Raw genomic sequence first — 18,336 nt, forward strand, 5'->3', positions numbered from 1 at the left:
AATCTTGTCAGATTTTGCACTCTCCAGTTTTAGTAAATAATCCTCTCTGTTACCCCAAAATGTCATGGTATTGTCACTGCAATATACACATATGAAACGAAAACTCACTCATGTAGAATTTATTGGTTACAAAATTTCATGGTGCAAAATCTTTAATGCCAGTGCTGCTACACCAAAAATGCTGCTAGCATTCATAAGTTAAAAAACAATTCACTAGATATCAATATCATCACACACTTGTACATTTGTATACAGCTGAATTTCTTTTAATAATTTTCTGTGGCAAGCAATGGGAAACAACAATGCTGGCTATTCAGGATTTAAGAAAATTACAAGCAGTTTTGAGATCTGTAATGATCTAAATGTTGAATTTTCAAGCTCCCTCTAGTGGCCAACATATGTCACTTATTTTTAGCTGCACTATACATCAAATCCAGGGAAAGAAGAGTCATCAATAAGAATTGTATACATGGACATGCTGCATTAATTTATTCAGCTGAAGTATTTCAATATCATTAACTATGTAACTATTATTTCAAGGTAAAAAAAATATGTCACGCTTGTTTGTTTACAAGGACATGCAACTTAAAGATTATCTACATAAAAATTATAAATAATAATTTATAATACAAAGCTTCAAAAATAAAAGAAAATCTAGAATTTTAACCAGAAAGTGCAGTTTAAATTGATATATGTATGTAATGCCAGTATGAAAAAACTAAGCTAAAGTATCTGTACCATTTATAAATAAAACAAATAGCATTTTGTGCTATTTGCGAGTGATCTGATGTACTGGATGTTGGAAAATATATATTCAGTGAAGGATTAAATCCATTTCTCCATAGAAAGTAGAACAATCTTTCAATGTGTTTAAGTTGGTTCTCATCACCGCCTCGGGCAAGGTGATGTTTTCAAGAAGAATGCTACCTAATTGGGCTGATTTACTAAGGGGGTCTTCCTTTATTCACTCCAATTGTCCATCATGTGAAAAGCAAATCTTGCTCACTTTGAATGCCCAATCGTGATTGGATAACTGAAGTCTATTCACACATTCATGAATCTTACTGTTTGAAGATCCTTAACTCGTTTAGTACAGTAAATCACCTTTCTCATCTCTATTGCTAGTGATAAGAAATAGGTCCAATCTAAAGTAGAAGATAAAGCTGGGTAAGGATGGCCCAATTGTTGTCCAATTTCTACTGAATCCATTGGAGGCCCTGCAAGCACCACACGGCTCCACACAAGTCAATAAAAAAATCGACCAAGTAGAAAATATCATCCAAAAAGTGACTGCACCCTACCAGGGGCAGTCACTATTCAGCAGTGCCACCGTATCTACCCTGTTTCTCCGAAAACAAGAACTAGTGTGATTGTCAGTGATGGCTGCAATATCTGCCCTACCCCACAAATAAGCCCTAGTTAAAGTCCTTGTAGGTTTTATTTTCAGGATAGGGCTTATTTACGGGGAAACAGGGAAGGGGCTTATTTGGGGGGTAGGGCTTATATTGCAGCCATCACAGACAATTACACTAGGTCTTATTTCCGGGGGAAACAGGGTAGGCGGACACAGGCATTGTGGCTGCAGAATACAATAGTTGGCATCCCTGCCTTTGAGGAGCATGGTTGGGGGAATTGATTTTCTCTAGTTCAGCCCATGGCTAACCGAGAGACAAATTGATCTTTTATTGGCAAATCTGGAGACTGTTCTTCACTGCACAGCATGGGTTAAAGGGAATGTGGGAGTATGGTGGCTGCCACTGCCAACCTCTGTTTTAATTTGACTTTTCCTGTGCTGGCTCAGGGACTCAGAAATATTGAAGCCATTGGATTAGAACGACATCCAAGCTTCGTTTTCAGAAGAAAGTCAGAGATTCCAGCCTCCACATATCTCTCAGTAAATGGTATCATTTCATTTATTAAAACCATATCATGGCAGTAGAAATGTTTCAAAAGACTACGTAAACAGACATTTAAGTAAAAATGTTATATCTAAACAAATAACCCTCATATACCATATACAAAATATAAAAAACAAAGCAGCACATAGTTAGAATGTCCTATACTAATTACTGGGAGCAAGGTGCACTGCGTATTTATCACTTGATCACGCTTTATCAGCCATTGATAATTTGAGAAGATACCTGAATAACTACATATTGACTTAATTTAATGTTAGTATGAACTGAGCACTTAGCCTACTAAGGCAAAATACAGGTTCATTTAGTATTGATCTATGTATTTGTGCAGTGTACTACTATAAGCAATATTTTAGTACATAATGTCAATTAATCAATTGAGTTGATATTGTCCAGACTCTCTTAAATACAGCACCAAATATCAGAAGGTTTTGTACAGAGATGGAAATGTCTGCATTAGCACTGGTGAATATTAGCTGTTATTTTATACGCAGGTACATATTTGTTAGGTATATTAGTCCATTAAGAGCCACAGTAACAAGTAAATAGTGCACTGCATTACGAGGGATTCTTAGCATGCACGTAAAGGTATGTGTGTTAAAGTGGGCTCACTTTGTTCATTTGGATTTGTTGCTGATATTGTTTCTGCTTCTCCAAAAACTGCTGGTGCTGCTGCTGAATGACAAGCTGGGCCAAAGTGCTGTGAGGCAGCGGAGCCGACTGTGTTCTGTGCAGGGGCCGGTGCCGAGGCAGTTTGTGAGCCACCCTGCCTGCCGGAGAAACCCGCTCTTTTGCTGTAAGTGGAGACTGATGAAGAATTGCAGCACTACCTAAAATTAAATTAAAAACTGCAGTTTAATAAAGGGAAGAGATATTAAGAAATAAACAGATCTCAAGATACATTTGGGTTTTAGAAAAAAAAAAAAGCTCCTGGTTATGTCCCCCAAAAAGTATATTATACATACCATATACATACCAAATGTGATTAGATGAGATTAGAGTATATAGAATTATATTATATGTGGTGCACAGAAAGAACAGTGTGGTCATAAATATTTGAAGTCATAGGGGGGCAACACAATCAAGGTGGTCTAAAGTGGCATTAAACACAAAAACTAAAATTATGATATTACAGTTTACAAATTTGTAGATGTTAATCTGTAAACTTTTTTTTAGGCTTTTTTTCCTTAATGTTTCCATTGATCTGGGCAGTAAGGCTCCATGCACACTGGGCTTAAAAAAAAAACTCAAAGTTCCCTTGCCAGAAAAAAAACGCTCATATAGAGCGTTTTGTACAGAGGCGAGTTTATGAGAGTTTAGCATTTTTTTCTGCCTCTACTCAAAAACACACACCAGCAGGGTTTTTTTCCTGCCTCTAAATGCTGACCTCAAAATATGCCTATAATCGTCCTAATGTGCATGGACACATAGGTTAACATTAGCTGCTTATAGGCTGAACACAAAAGCCAGTGTGCATGGAGCCCTAGTCTGGTAATTTTCAAACTCTTTTAACAGACCAAACTGTCCAGACAAAGCAGAAGTTAGAGGGTTGAGAGGAACCACTTAAAGTAACATTAAAGCGGGAGTCCACCGGGACTCCGCGTTTTTTTTTTTTTTTTAAACCAGCAGCTACAAATACTGCAGCTGCTGACTTTTAAAATAGTGACACTTACCTGTCCAGCGCGCCCGCGATGTCGGCACCCGAAGCCGATCTCTAGGTCGCCTGTCGGGTCCTGCCGCCGCCATCTTGGGTATGGGAATCAGGAAATGGAGCCTTTCGGCTTCATTTCCCGGTTCCCTACTGCGCATGCGCGAATCGCGCTGCGCAATAAGGACGCTCCCGCTGCCTCTGGGATCTGTGTGTTTCCCAGCAGGCAGCGGGGCACTTGCGGGAAGGGGCGGGCACTTGCGGAAAGGGGCGTAAGTTACGCCCCTTTCCGCAGAGAGCTATCCCGGAAGTGGGTGCAGTTACCTGGATTATCCAGGTAACTGCACCCCCCTCCCCCCTGAAAGGTGCCGATTGTGGCACCGGAGGGGGGGAGGGTTCCGATGAGCGGAAGGTCCACTTTAGGGTGGACCTCCGCTTTAAAGGCTATTTTGTTTCCTTTAAAATAAAAAAAACATGTTGTACTTGTCTGCTCTGTGCAATGGTATTGCACAGAGCAGCCCCAATCCCTCTCTTCTCTGGTTCCCCGCTGGCACTCTGGGCTCCTCCTCTTCGGCGAGTACCCTTATAAGAAGCTGCTTCCTATGGGGACATTTGTGTTGTCTCTGTTCATTGGTCACAGAATTTGATTGACAGCAGCGGGAGCCAATGGCTCTCATTGTTATTAATCTGTGCAGTAAGGAGGGACAGAGTCAGGAGATCTCATGCCCAGCGCTGGATTGGGATCGTTCCAGGTAAGTAAAGGGGGAGTGAGAGGGGACACATACAGTACAGAAGGTTTTTTACCTTAATGCATACATTGCATTAAGGTAAAAAAAAAAAAAAAATCTCTAATGACCTGTACACATGGTCGGACATTCCGACCTCAAAACCCATCGGATTTTTTCCGACGGATTTTGTCCGAAACTTGTGTTGAATACACACAGTCGCACAAAGTTGTCGGAAAATCCGATCGTGCGGAACGAGGTGACGTCAAACACGTACGTCGGGCCAGTAGCCAACAGCTTTCATCTCTTAGTTTATTCTGAGCATGCGTGGCACTTTGTCCGTCGGAATTGTCTACACACGATCGGAATTTATGCGATCGTATTTTGTTATCATAAAATTTTAGATCCTGCTCTCAAACTTTGTGCATCGTAAAATCCAACAGAAATAGTCCGATAGAGCCCCCACACCATCGGATTTTCCAACAACATAATCCGATCTGACTTTTTCCATCGGAATTTACGACCGTGTGTACAGGGCATTAGGCTTTACAACCACTCTAACACTGAAAGGAGTGCTTACAATGGTCAGTTTTTATTTATTTATGTAACATAGTAACATAGTTGGTAAGGTTGAAAAAATACATCAGTCCATCCAGTTCAACCTGCCCATATTCCAAAAACTTTTATCCCAAAAAGAAAAAACTATTGATGTAACGTCTTTAAAATTGTTAGCTAGAGTTCAGTGTCAACTTTCTTGTTAAATCCACCTAAATCTGCTAGTCTAATGCCCTGTACACACGGTCAGACATTCCGACCACAAAATCCGTCTGATTTTTTCCAACGGATTTTGTCCAAAGCTGGTGTCGCATACACACGGTCGGACAAAGTTGTCGGAAAATCCAATGGGTGAAAATAAAAGTTACAAAAAATAAACACATTTAAAGGAAAAGTGTGGGAAATCAACAGATATATATATATATATATATATATATATATACATACTCATCTATGTAGGGAACTCCATGCTGCATCATGGCGTTCCTGCTAGTCCCTCCCCCCCGCCAGCTCTAAGATTAGGAACCATGCACTGATTTCTCAGTCATTGGTTTCCCTGAGTAGAGGGAGGTGACTGTCAATCACCGCTCTCTGCGCTGCCCCTCCAGCACTCACTGGAGCACCGGGCTTGCAGAGCTTGGAGCAGCTCTGTGATGGCAGCCGACAGTGGACTTTAATCCAGTCTAGTACAAAAATAAGTACACTCCTGTGACCCAGAAGACAAGTAGGACCAAAAAAAAGTATTTTGTAAACGCTATAACTTTTGCGCAAACCAATCAATAATCGCTTATTGCGATTTTTTTACCAAAAATATGTAGAAGAATACGTATCGGCCTAAATTGAGGGAAAAAAATGTTTTTTTATATATTTTTGGGGGATATTTATTATAACAAAAAGTTAAAAATAATACGTTTTTTTCAAAATTGACGCTCTATTTTTGTTTATAGCGCAAAAAATAAAAACCGCAGGGGTGATCAAGGTTTTTAATCCCGCTTTAAGCTCTACAAAACTGAAATCCTCTTTTTGGGCAGCAGAGGTTTATACAACTAAATAAAAGATGCAATTTTAATATATTATATTTTGAATATTTTTATATTCTAGAGAAGTATTTCTTAGCCTTAACCCCAAGTCAGGTTCAAAAGTTTAGTGACCGAAGCATTGAAGCGAGGAATATAAACAAGATATCTATGACAAGTTCCATTTTCGTTTCCTGACAGATTCCCTTTAAGCTCATCACACATTACCAGACATTAGGAGGTGTCAAAACACATTTTCAGGGTAGTATGTGTAAACGGACATCTTTTAATTTGAGAGGACAATGTGAGAACCAAAGTGGTCTCTGAACAGATCTGCTATAAACATGTGACCTACACCGTGAACCTAACATAATAGAAAGGACACGTTTAATATGGAAACTGGCAGGAACTCCATGACGCAGCGTCTCTCTCACACAGTCACTGTCGTGTTCATTCAAGGCATTTTGCTCAATCATTTTAGAGCGGTAATGATAAAACTAAGAAAGTACATAATTGCACACTAGGATTAAAATATTTAAGATAAAGAACCTTTCTTTCAGGAACAGCTTAAGTGTTTCAAAAACTGTTTACTGTACTTGGTAATAAATTGTGAAAACAGAAGAAGACTGCTTAGAGTAGAATCATCGGATGTGGTTTACCAAAAAGGAGTCTCACAATGTTTAGGATTACTCCCTTGGTTTTCCAAGACAGGATGCAACTGAAACTAGGTAAAGGCTTTTTTAGCTTTGAACCTTTTTTATTTTCCATATTTAAATCGTTCCAATATTAGGCAGTGCTTTGCAGAGTGTATAGCCTCAGGTTATATAGGGGGAACCTATAAAGAACATACTCTACCTAGCCACTTAAAGACCAGGCCTCTTTTTCAGACTCAGTGTTTACAAGTTCAAAACAAGTTTTTTTGTACTAGAAAATTACTTAGAACCCCCAAACATTAAAAAAAATTTTGTCTAACACCCTAGAAAATACAATGTTGGTCATTGCAATACTTTTTGTCACACTGTATTTGCGCAGCAGTCTTACAAGCGCACTTTTTTTGGAAAAAAAATCACTTTTTTGAATGAAAAAAACAAGAAAACAGTAAAATTAGTCCAATTTTATTTATAGTGAAAGATAATGTTACGCTGAGTAAATTGATACCTAACATGTCACACTTCAAAATTGTGCCCGCTCGTGGAATGGCGTCAAACTTTTACCCTTAAAAATCTCCATAGGCGACGTTTAACATTTTTTACAGGTTGCATGTTTTGAGTTACAGAGGGGGTCTGGGGCTAGAATTATTGATCTGACCCTAACGATCGAGGCGATACCTCACATGTGTGGTTTGACCACCATTTTCATATGTGGGCGCTACTCACATATGCATTCGCTGCTGCGCGCGAGCTCGTCGGGACGGGGTGCCTTAAAAAAAACAATTCTTATTTATTTTACTTGATTTTATTTATTTTTTCACTGTTTTTTTAAAAAAATGGGTCGCTTTTATTCCTATTACAAGGAATGTAAACATCCCTTGTAATAGAAAAAAAGCATGACAGGTCCTCTTAAATATGAGATCTGGGGTCCAAAAATACCTCACATCTCATATTTGTACTTAAATGCAATAATAAAAAAATAAAAATAAATTGTCAGTTGAAAAAATGAAACAGAAAAATGTGCCTTTAAGACGTATGGGCGGAAGGGACGTTTTGACGTCGCTTCCGCACTGCTATAGTATGGAGACAGGTGGGGGCCATCTTCCCCTCACTCGTCTCCATACACAGCCACGGACAGGTCCCGATCGCCTCCGGGAGGGGGGATGGCACCTCTTCCACTGCCGATAGCGGTGATCTTGAGACACCATTATCATAAACAGGACTGCAGGCTCTAAAGATGGATACCACGGTCGTGGCAGCATCTGCTGCCGTTACCGAGATATCCATCTTCAAACTGCTGACGCATATGTACATGAGTCGGTCAGTAAGTGGCTAGAGTCAAGCCTGTCAAAAAACAGTTTAGCAGCCCATAAATGGCTAGTATTTTTCATTCAGCCAGTGGGAACAGATTCCTTCATTCACACAAATATATTTCCTCTCTGGGATATTGTATTCTGGCAGCTGCATTTGCCTCACAAGCTATGAATGAAACACAATCTAAGAATGGAGAACGGATGGATGATTGATAGGTCCATCCCCTTGATTCATAGATTCAGTTTCATTCACAGAAACTGTAATATGGCTTTTATGAATCCCCATGGTTAAGCTTCGAAGGTTGGAGCGTATGGGGTGCGGCCTGGTCCAAAATTTGGCAAAAAGGAGGACACAGCAGCACAAGGGACTCATCTCTCTGAAGGCAAGTAATGTCCCTTGTGTTGATATACTGTGTTTCCCAGAAAATAAGCCCTACAAAAAAAATAAAACCTGGGATGGCTGCAATAAAACCCTACCCCGAAAATAAGCCCAAGTCCTCGTGAAATCATGAAATCTGTTCTTTAAAAAGATTATAATAATGTGCAGTGTGTCTCCTTGTGTAACTTTATTGTGGAAAACACCTTATTTGCAGCTCTGCTGGGCACTGACATGGCACGCCAGTGCTCTTCTCTTATCTTACCTGCTGACATCAGCAGCCCCTTCCTCTGCAGCGCACAGAGTGGGCTGACATCAGCAGGGATCTCTGCCTCTCCGTCTACAGCACTTGTAGCGGGGAAGAAGAGCTCTGGCAGGTCACATGAGCATCCAGCAGCACTGTAAATAAGGTTTCCACAATACACAAGAAGGCACACTGCACATTATGTCATCTCTTTACAGAACGGATTACATCATTTACAAGGTTTATTTTTTGGATTACAGAATTTCAGAATGCTGGCTCCTTAGTTGGCAAGGGGAAGGAACTTCTTTGTACATACTGTAAAAAAATAAGACATCCCCTGAAAATAAGCCCTACTGTGTTTTTGCAGCCAAAATGGATGTAAGGCCTGGTCTTATTTTTGGGGAAACATGGTGTGTATTTATTTATATATATATATATATATATATATATATATATATATATATATATATACATGCATACCCCACTTTTAAGTACACAATGGAGTTTATTTACTAAAGCTGGAAAGTACAAAATCAGGCTCACTTCTGCATAGAAACCAATGAGCTTCCAGGTTATATTACCAAAGCGTAATTGAACAAGCTGGGGTTAGAAGCTCATTGGTTCCTATGCAGAGTTGAGCCTGATTTTGCACTTTCCAGCTTTAGTAAATAAACCCCATTGTGTACTTAAAAGTGGGGTATGCCTGTATATATATATATATATATATATATATATATATATATATATATATATATTGGATATGTGTTATAGAAAAGTAAAAAATATTGTTTTTTTTTTCAAATTTGTTGGTCTTTTTGATTATAGGGCAAAAAATAAAAAAACGCAGAGGATAAAGCTCTATTTGTGGGAAAAAGAGGACATCAATATTATTTGGGTACAGCGCCGCATGCCCATGCAATTTTTGGTAAAATAACCCAGTTACATATCGCAAAAAATGCCCTGGTCATTAAGAGGGTAAATTCTTCTGGGCTGAAGTGGTTAATATGAATTGTAATGGTAATTCATTTTTTTTTTTTTAAGCTAGACTTTAAAGTCAGCCATGGTTGGTTTGACAGGGATTTTCTTTCCTGCAACCACGGGTAAATCGCTCCGTCTATGGCCAGCTTAAGTCACTGATACAGAACAACAGTGCAGATAAGGACTTTTCTGTGGTTATTTTGATCAGCATTATTCCAGGTCAATGACGTAAAAAAGTACTGAATTTAGAGGATGAACATAACTTGCATTTGCAGAGACAGCCAGCTATGGCTGCACCCTTATAATTGTAGGTTTAGTTAAAGGAACTTAAACCACACAATGCATTGTCAGCATGTCAGTAGGTTGTTTTATGAAGGTCTACAGGCTGCATTGTTCAGATGGATACATTGCATAAAGAAGAAACAGCTTTAAAAAAAATTTAATAATGTGGTGAATCTTGGATTACCTGTAGCTAAAATCTTTTGTTGTCGCAACTGTTCTTTTAGTAGTAAGTGCTGCAGTAAGGCCTGGTGGCTGCTGTTGGTCTTGCTCTCCAGGGATGCATGAGCTGAAGAAACGGGCAAGGCCCCTCCATACGATCCAGGCAGTGACACCCCCTGCCTGGGTGCCTGAGGCTCGTACTTTTGCTTCTCTTTTAATGAAGATGAGGCCTGCAACACAGAAATCAGAAACAAAGTTTTTAATCCTGTTACATGCATATTATTGAACAGCTTTGAGCTCTTTACCATCAATGGCTATGTGATTTAGGCAATACACATCAAAGCTTACAAAGAATCTTCCCTACATATCTGAGCATCAGAGAAGATACTCAATAGGCATTCATCTCTTTTTTTTTTTTACTTTTTGTACCACAGAAGAAACAAAGAAAAAAAAAACATACTTATATTAAACCAACAATAACAAACCTGTTAAAATTAGGGTGAATCAATGAAAACCAGTTTGTCATGATCTCTAGTTGAAGGAAATGAAGGAAATGTTTCTAATCTAAAAGCTTCTAATGAAAAAGATATGGTGGACAGTCACAGCTAGAACCATTTTTGACAGCCAATATTACTGAAATAACACTCTACAAAAATGCTTCATGGTAGATGAATAAAAATTATAAAACAGTAATCAAGGCCATTGGTTATCATTATATGGAATACAACCTTAAAATAGTATGTTGATTTTTCTGGGAAATATAGTTTATATTGCTGTTTTATTATAACCACTATGGCCATACTGGGGTTGTTGGTTATATAATAAATCATAAATTGCTGTTATTGTTATGAACAAATACATTTTGCGGTGTGGGATTAAGTAAAAGTATAACATTCATGCTCCCATTTTTACTTTGTAATGACAGGCACATTTTAAAAATTTTTGCAAGGTGAGCAATTATTTCTATACGAATCTTTAAGGATCTCCATCTCTCCTTTGCCTGAAGGCTGAACTGTGAAAAGTCAAAAAAATACCTGCTGTTCATAATTTTAATGTTGAGGATATTCAGTTCCTTTATGATAACAGGTAGCTAATTGTCCATCAATACCTGCCATTGCTGTTCATGCCCCTGTAAATATGCTATGCACCTCCTTGCACCAGCATGCCTGTTTTGACCTTCATGATTCCTGGGATGGGCACAGTAGGCATGCATGTTCTCTTCTAAATAGAGATACAATGGGCATGCTTTGAGAGGTGCGTGAGGGTGGATGGAGATGTAAGTTCTACATTACGTGCTGAAAGCTGGTCCTGTGGCTGCATAATATCCACACCACTTTAATTGTCCTTCAGTCCTTTCAGTCTAGCAATCTTAACATTAGCGGATTCCCTCTCTGATATAGAATATAAAAGAAAAAAAGGGTGTCTTTGTTTGGGGAGTAATCAGACCTGGTTCTCATCACCCAATAATAGCTGTCACCAGGGGTGAGGTGGTGACAATAAACAGATATTCTCTTACTTTACCTCCCTTTATTAGATGACTCATATCTGAGTGATAATAAATCAGAATATAGACACGCATAAAGCGACAGTCTCCTAATGTATGCTCCAAATTTCTAACATTGACACGAGAAGGAACTGTGTGAAATTTAATATATTATTACTGTTATTGCATTTCTGTTTGCATGTTAATAAGAGAAATCTGTTCATTTTAAACTGTTACATTAGACAACACCAAAACAATTTCAGGAAAACTAAATTTTTTCTTTAAAAAAAAAATGTTTAAAGTGGTGGTAAACTCTGTTACACAACTTATATCTACAGGTAAGCCTATAATACGGCATACCTGTAGGTACTGTAAATATCTCCTAAACTTGCACTGTTTAGAAGATATTCAGAGTGCATGCAGCCAGTGACATCACCGGCGCATGCACTTTGAAGGTCCAGTTAACCATGCCAGACCTTCAGCGCCCATGCCGTAAACAGCAGCTCCCACGCACATGCGCAGGAGTGAAGGAGGGACTTCATTGCGCCCCCTGCCACTCATGTAGCTGGAGGGCGCAAACCCGGAAGAAGACTGGGTGGAAATGTCAGTACTCTCAGTGGTGACTGCGCAGCACTGGAAGGCTTCGGTCTAGGGTAAGTCTCTTATAATGTGTTAGTATGTGATGCATATTAGCACATTATGACATTGCCTTTCAGGGAAAAAAAATTTTTTCCCCCTAACTGCGATTTACTACCGCTTTAAGAGGTTCCAATGCCTCTAAGGCTTCATGTACACTACAGCTTCTAAGGTTTTTTGCAAATGCACTTAAACTCAACTCTATTAAAGCCTCAGGGGGCTGGTTTACGAACGGCAAATAGACTATGCACTTTGAAAAGTGCAATTACACCAGAGCTTAGTAAATGAGGTGGAGCGCTGCTGATATTCATCATCCAATCATGTGCAAGCAAAAATTCATTTTTTAAAATATTCCTTGAATGTGATTGGGTATTCTTTGAAACTTTACCTCATTTACTAAGCTTTGGAGCAACTGCCCTTGCAGACTGCAACTGCAGTTTGCAAAGTGCACTGTCTATTTGCCTTTAGTAAATCAACCCCAATGTACCGATGTACATGATGGGGTTTATTTACTAAAGGCAAATCCACTTTGCAGTACAAGTGCACATGGAAGTGCATTTGCTGTAGATCTGAGGGGGGCTTGCAAGGAAAATAAAAAACGGTCTTTTTTTTCTTGCATATGATTGGATGGTAGAAATCAGCAGAGCTTCCCCTCATTTCAGATCTCCCCCTCAGATCTACAGCGACTGCACTTCCAAGTGCACTTGCAGTGCAAAGTGGATTTGCCTTTAGTAAATCAACCCCATGGGCTTTTACTAGAGTTTAGCAGCTGCTGCTGTTAGGGGAGCTTCAATCTCCCTATCCTGAACGTGGAAGAATTGCGTTCAGGATAGGAATGTTTTAACTGCCCGCATGCCAGAAAATGCAAACTGCGGCAACATCGTGGTGCATTTTTGCAGCTATTTTTGCTATGTTTTGAATTTTCCCATGGCTGACAGTCAAAGTAGGCTCTGTGTACATAAAGCCTAACAGTCATATACTTCTAATATTATTATTATTATACAGGATTTATACAGTTTGCGCAGCGCTTTACAATGTGGAGGGGGGACAGTATGATTACTATACAGTCCAATACAGGAGGGCCCTGGTCGTGGAGCTTACAATCTAAGGGGAGGGGGAGGTGGTACAAAAGGTAATAGCTGCAGGGGATGATCTGATGAGGTGACTCAGGGACAGTTCTTAGCTGGAGTTGGGGTAGGTTTCCCTGAATAAATGAGCTTTCAGGGATCGCCTAAATTTAAGAAAACACGATTCAAGGGTGGTTACTTTAAATTCGTAAAATGGCACAGCTAGGAAAATCTGAATCGGTAATAAAAATAGCTTTTTATCCATGAGCCAATATGAGCTTTTATTCCTGTGCTGTATATTGTGTACTGATCACGTCACACAGCCTCATTTCTGCTGATGCCAAATACTCTTTTAAGCAAACCATTGTACTTGGCCCATGAAGGGCACAGCAATAGACTGACCTCATGGCATCCCCACCAGCACCACTTACTCATTTTTCTTCACTTTATTCTGATGCAGAGAGCATTGAGTCGGAGTTTACGTTGGAGTAGAATGGTGTCTAGGGGCCGGGGCTATTAGACGTGAGCTCGGAAAGCTGCAGAGAAATGTGGGAAAGCTGGGCATGCTGAAGGGTTTAATAATCATGTGCATTGTGTTGACGCACGCAAGCTAACATGCGTTATGTCACATGATAATGTGCGGTGCCAACGCGCTAACACAGACAAAAATTGCACACAGCAACGCATGGTAGTGAATAATCTTGGGTTGCAGTGCACAGCAAAACAGGTGCATTGTTTTAGTGAGCTGAGGTACAACTCAAAATGAATGGCACCACAAGACGCTAATGTGTGTATGCTGCAGTACTATGCATTGCGGTAACACAAAGATGTGAAGCCAGCCTTAAAGCGGTATTAAACCCAAACCAAAAAATATATATACTGCAGCTTACCAATCATTAGGTGTGGTGGCTGTATTCGTTTTCTTTTTTTTTTTTTTATCTTTTTGCTCTCTGTTTTCACCTGGTGAGCTGGCCAGCAACACCCTGTATTAAAGTGCCCCCACTCTTAATGAAGGAGCAACAGACATATATTTGGATAGCAGCATTGTCATTTTGGGGGTGTTCGATGTACTAGTAGATGTAAGTACACTAATAATTGAAGCCAAACTCCAGCTCACACTGCAGTTACAAATGCAGTTTCATCACCAGTTTTTTTTTTTTTGGGGGGGAGGGGTAAAGGTTTTACATGAATAAATAAAAGCTGATTATTGTAAGCCTCCTGTCAGTGGAAAATGGTTTATCAGAAAACACTAACTGCTACAACTCCAGGAGAGCTTGTTCTGTTTAAAAACAACAGACCTACTGGCTGGATCACCGGGTGAAAGAAAAGGGAAAAAAGCCCCAAAAAAAAGAACATGAATGCAGCCATCCCATCTAGGAATTGGTAAGCAATATAATAAATGTGTCGTGGAGATAACGGCATATTTATCAGACTAATAAGGGGAAGTTCATTTTATAGTAAGGTAAGAAAAGTTCATTTTTAGGGATCACATGCACTTTAGTCTCAGCAAAACATGCTAAAAAACATTGTAAAAATGTGAGCTGTTTTACAATATTATAGTGTGACTCCTGCACTATAAAGAAGTCGAAAAGGAACAATATACCATCTCCTGTCTACAATTTAATGTTTTATTGCTCTATTCTGGGAGATAAATTGCATCTCCACACAGACAGATGAGTCTTACTTTTAGCAAAGAACACGTTTGCCTAAAATTGGGTAAGTCTGGAAACTTTTGTCTATCATCAACAATAAATAGACCAGCAATAAAACAAAAATGTCTTCTCCAAAAATACAGCAATCAATGCTACTCCGGGAACATAAAAGTCCATCAGCAGTTTTCATTCAGTGTGCACACAATATTGCACAAAGTTGTTTTAGTGATTTCTTACCACATCCCACATTAAAAGGGTTTGTATGGGGTATTTCTACAGAAAATTGACCAAAAATGCTAATGCGGCATGATCCATAAATGCTTCTATTATTACACACTGTCATTCTTCTAAGATAAAAAGCATCAAAGGAGACCGAAAAAGACAGCAGCTTACAGATGTCTTGAGAAATATTACACTGCTTATCAAATATTACTACGCACGCATTACTGGGCTAAATATTGAATTGTTCATTAAAAAGCGGTAATCGTTTAGCCTCCATTATTCTTTCTGAATAGGTTCCATAAACAGCATCCTTTACATTGCACACTGAATTTGCATTATTGTGTACATTTAGTATTTAATGATTCCACGTTGGAATATCTTTTTATGGCTTTTTCCAACTCTGCATTTTCTGGTATTATTAACACATGTTTTATTGCAGGTAAATGCAAGGACAGTCCAAAATGAAAGCCCAACTTCAAAGTTAGTTTTGCATAAGGAGAGGATGGGGAAGCAGTTCTGTCAGATTTTAAATTATTTCTACGCCCCGTTAAGGAGATTTTTCTGTCATAATGTAAAGCTTGAGTCCACATCGAGGAAATTCATCACAAGGTGCAATAGTACATTTGACATGAACTGGTCTGCACAAGGTATAAGCTCAGTATTCAGTCCCAAAATACAATTGGATCAAACACTGGCCATTGGGGACTTTTGTGAAGACGTGTCAACTGGTGTCCCTCCAGCTACTGCGGAGCTACAAGTACCATCATACCTCTGCCTGTGGGAGTCACGCCTGTAACTGTCATCCTTGCAATGCCTCATGGGACTGGTAGTTCCACAACAGCTGGAGGGCCGCCAGTTTGAGACCTGTGGTTTAGGGTGTTTAGCATGGATGGACAAACATGATAGCTTTTGGCTGCCAATGGTTGTTAAGAAAGTAGCAGGTGCATTAATCCACTACCAACCACTGACATCACTCAGCCTATTTTGCTTACATGGGCAGGAATCCCCAGCCATAAAGCCAAATTTAAGTAATACATTGCCAAAAAATGGCCATGGCAATAATTGGGCACCGTCTTTACTAATATTCGTTTTTGGATAGATTGGGAGAGGGTTAACACTACTCTTTTTTTTTTCTGTAATCTCTCTCATTAGGGATACTTCCCATCATTTCTTGTCCAGCAGAATCAATAGGAAGTGTGAGGATATCTTTCCAATGTGAGTGAAATCCCCTCTTATAAAGTTGTCATGGGAAGAAGCGTGCTCATTGGATGATTTCCCCACTATTCCTGTTCTGGTGGCAACTCAAGTTCTACACCTCCCTCCACTCTTTCCAAATAAGACTTAAAAAGAAAAAAAAAAAGTTTTACCTTTAGTTAAATGTTAAGGCAGTCTGTCCTAATGATTGGTTAACAGGAACATGTAGGAAAGGGGTAAGAGGCAAGAAGCTCTGACAATACCACACTACCAAGAATTGTTGTAGCTTTTCCAATCAGAACAGCCCCTGGATTCAACTGGGTTTAAAAAGGGTGTTATGGGTATACGTTGGCTTCTCTGTATCTGACAGCAGGCTTTTTTTTATTATAAAACAGTTTTAATAATTTCATATTCACCCAGAGCAGTTCCGAAGAACATGTGGCCAAACTTTCAAAGAATTTCAGAATTATAGTTTAAAAGCAGCATACCCAATGTAAAATCAAAATACTAGCTATTGAGTTTGATTTACTAAAACTAGAGATTGCAAAATGTGGAGCAGCTGTTCATGGTAGCCAATCAGCTTCTAACTTCAGCTTGTTCAATAAAAGTGATACTATAGTATCACTAAAGGTTTTTTTTTTTAGTCTTTGTTTTTTTTATACTTACCTGCTCTGTGTAGTGGTTTTGCACAGAGCAGTCCAGATCCTCCTCTCCTCGGGTCCCTGGCTCCTCCCTCCCATTGAGTGTCCCCACAGCAGGCAGCTTGCTATGTGGACACCCGAGCCAAGCAACAGTTCCATATATTGCTTCAGACACAGAGCTGCGGCTTGCCCTGCCCCCTCTTTCTCCTCATTGGCTCACTGACTTTTATTGACAGCAGCGGAAGCCATTGGCGCCAATGAGGAGGGAAAGTCCCGGACAGCTGAGTCTCCCGTGCCACATTGCTGGATCGAGATGGGCTCAGATAAGTATTAGGGGCACTAAGGTGGGCTGCTACACACCAAAAGTTTTTTTTATCATAATGCATAGAATGCGTCAAGATAAAAAAAAAAAGTAGGCTTTTACACCCACTTTAAGTTTTGACAATAAAACCTGAAAGCTGATTGGTTTCTGTGCAGGGCTGCACCAAATTTTGCACTCACCAGTTTTGGTAAATTAACCCCACTGTCCTCAGCTAGTCTCGAGTAAAACTCACATTAAGCAAAGCACAGAAAACCCCTTTTAAAAAATAATTATAAAATATGAGTGTTACTCCTTATTAAAATTATATATTTATTATATTTAGAGAATAAAAAATTAAAAGTGATATGATTACTGTATAAAATGTGGGTGTCGCACAGACATATTCTGTAATATTCTTCAGCCAGCATTAATGCTAAAACAGAAAGGGATGAGCAGTATCTTCACCCAAAAAACTGAATTGCTTGCGATTCTCTCTCTACAGCACATGTTGCTCTGGCTTGGCAAGGAAGGAATTTCAATCAGCATTTTGAAGCTTCATAATTACACATCTGTGTTTTTTCCTCACACTTATCATCACTGACATCTGAAAGGTTAAGTGCTGGATGTGTGGCTGAGCTTGTGATATATTTTCTGTGCTGCTGCCTTTCTTCACGTATCTGTGATTTTCACTCCCACCTCGGCCTGTCCAGGCTCTTTTTCCCATAATACTTTGTATCTTATTCATTGATCACTTGTGCCCTTTTCTTCTTTGTACCTGAAACCTTCCAAAAACTCCCTTGATGTAAAATATATTGTTCTAAAAAGCCAGGTCAAGAGGAATGAAAAAGTAGCCTGCAAATAAATGTAATCATGGCACTGGGTGGTTTCTATGTTCAGTGTAATTATTTACAAATCATTTATAAATGTGTTTCCTTTACTTTCTATTTAAGTTTTATTATTTTTATTCTCAACTCTAAAGCCCGATACACACGATTGGACTTTCCGGCGGGAAATGTTCGATGACAGGCTGTTGGCGGAAAATCCGACCATGTGTATGCTCCATCAGCAATTGTTGTCGGACTTTCCGCCAAAAAATGTTAGCTAGAAGGTTTTCAAATTTTCCGCCAACAAATGTGTGTGTCGGATTTTCCAATCATGTGTACACAAGTCCATCGAACAAAAGTACAAACACGCATGCTCGGAAGCATGGACGAGCCAGAAGTGGTCAGTCTTGTAAACTAGCGTTCGTAATTGAGAATTAACATTAGTGATGCGGCA

The 18,336-nt window shown here is 39.4% G+C and overlaps 1 protein-coding gene across 10 annotated transcripts in view; it reads right to left on the bottom strand.

Moving 5' to 3' along the window:
• The window catches only part of HDAC9 (histone deacetylase 9), an 880,403-nt gene that overhangs the window by 170,058 nt on the left and 692,009 nt on the right, over positions 1 to 18,336 (bottom strand). For all 10 annotated transcript variants that reach the window (XM_077491260.1, XM_077491259.1, XM_077491263.1 and 7 more), the window contains 2 exons: positions 9,888 to 10,092; positions 2,529 to 2,746 (listed from right to left, as the gene is read on the bottom strand). In XM_077491260.1, the coding sequence (XP_077347386.1) occupies positions 2,529 to 2,746; positions 9,888 to 10,092 (423 nt within the window). The remainder of the gene's footprint in view (positions 1 to 2,528; positions 2,747 to 9,887; positions 10,093 to 18,336) is intronic.

Source organism: Lithobates pipiens, unplaced genomic scaffold, assembly GCF_037356315.1.
Source record: "Lithobates pipiens isolate NorthernLeopardFrog02 unplaced genomic scaffold, aLitPip1_a1.2 Scaffold_19, whole genome shotgun sequence".
NCBI lineage: Eukaryota > Metazoa > Chordata > Amphibia > Anura > Ranidae > Lithobates > Lithobates pipiens.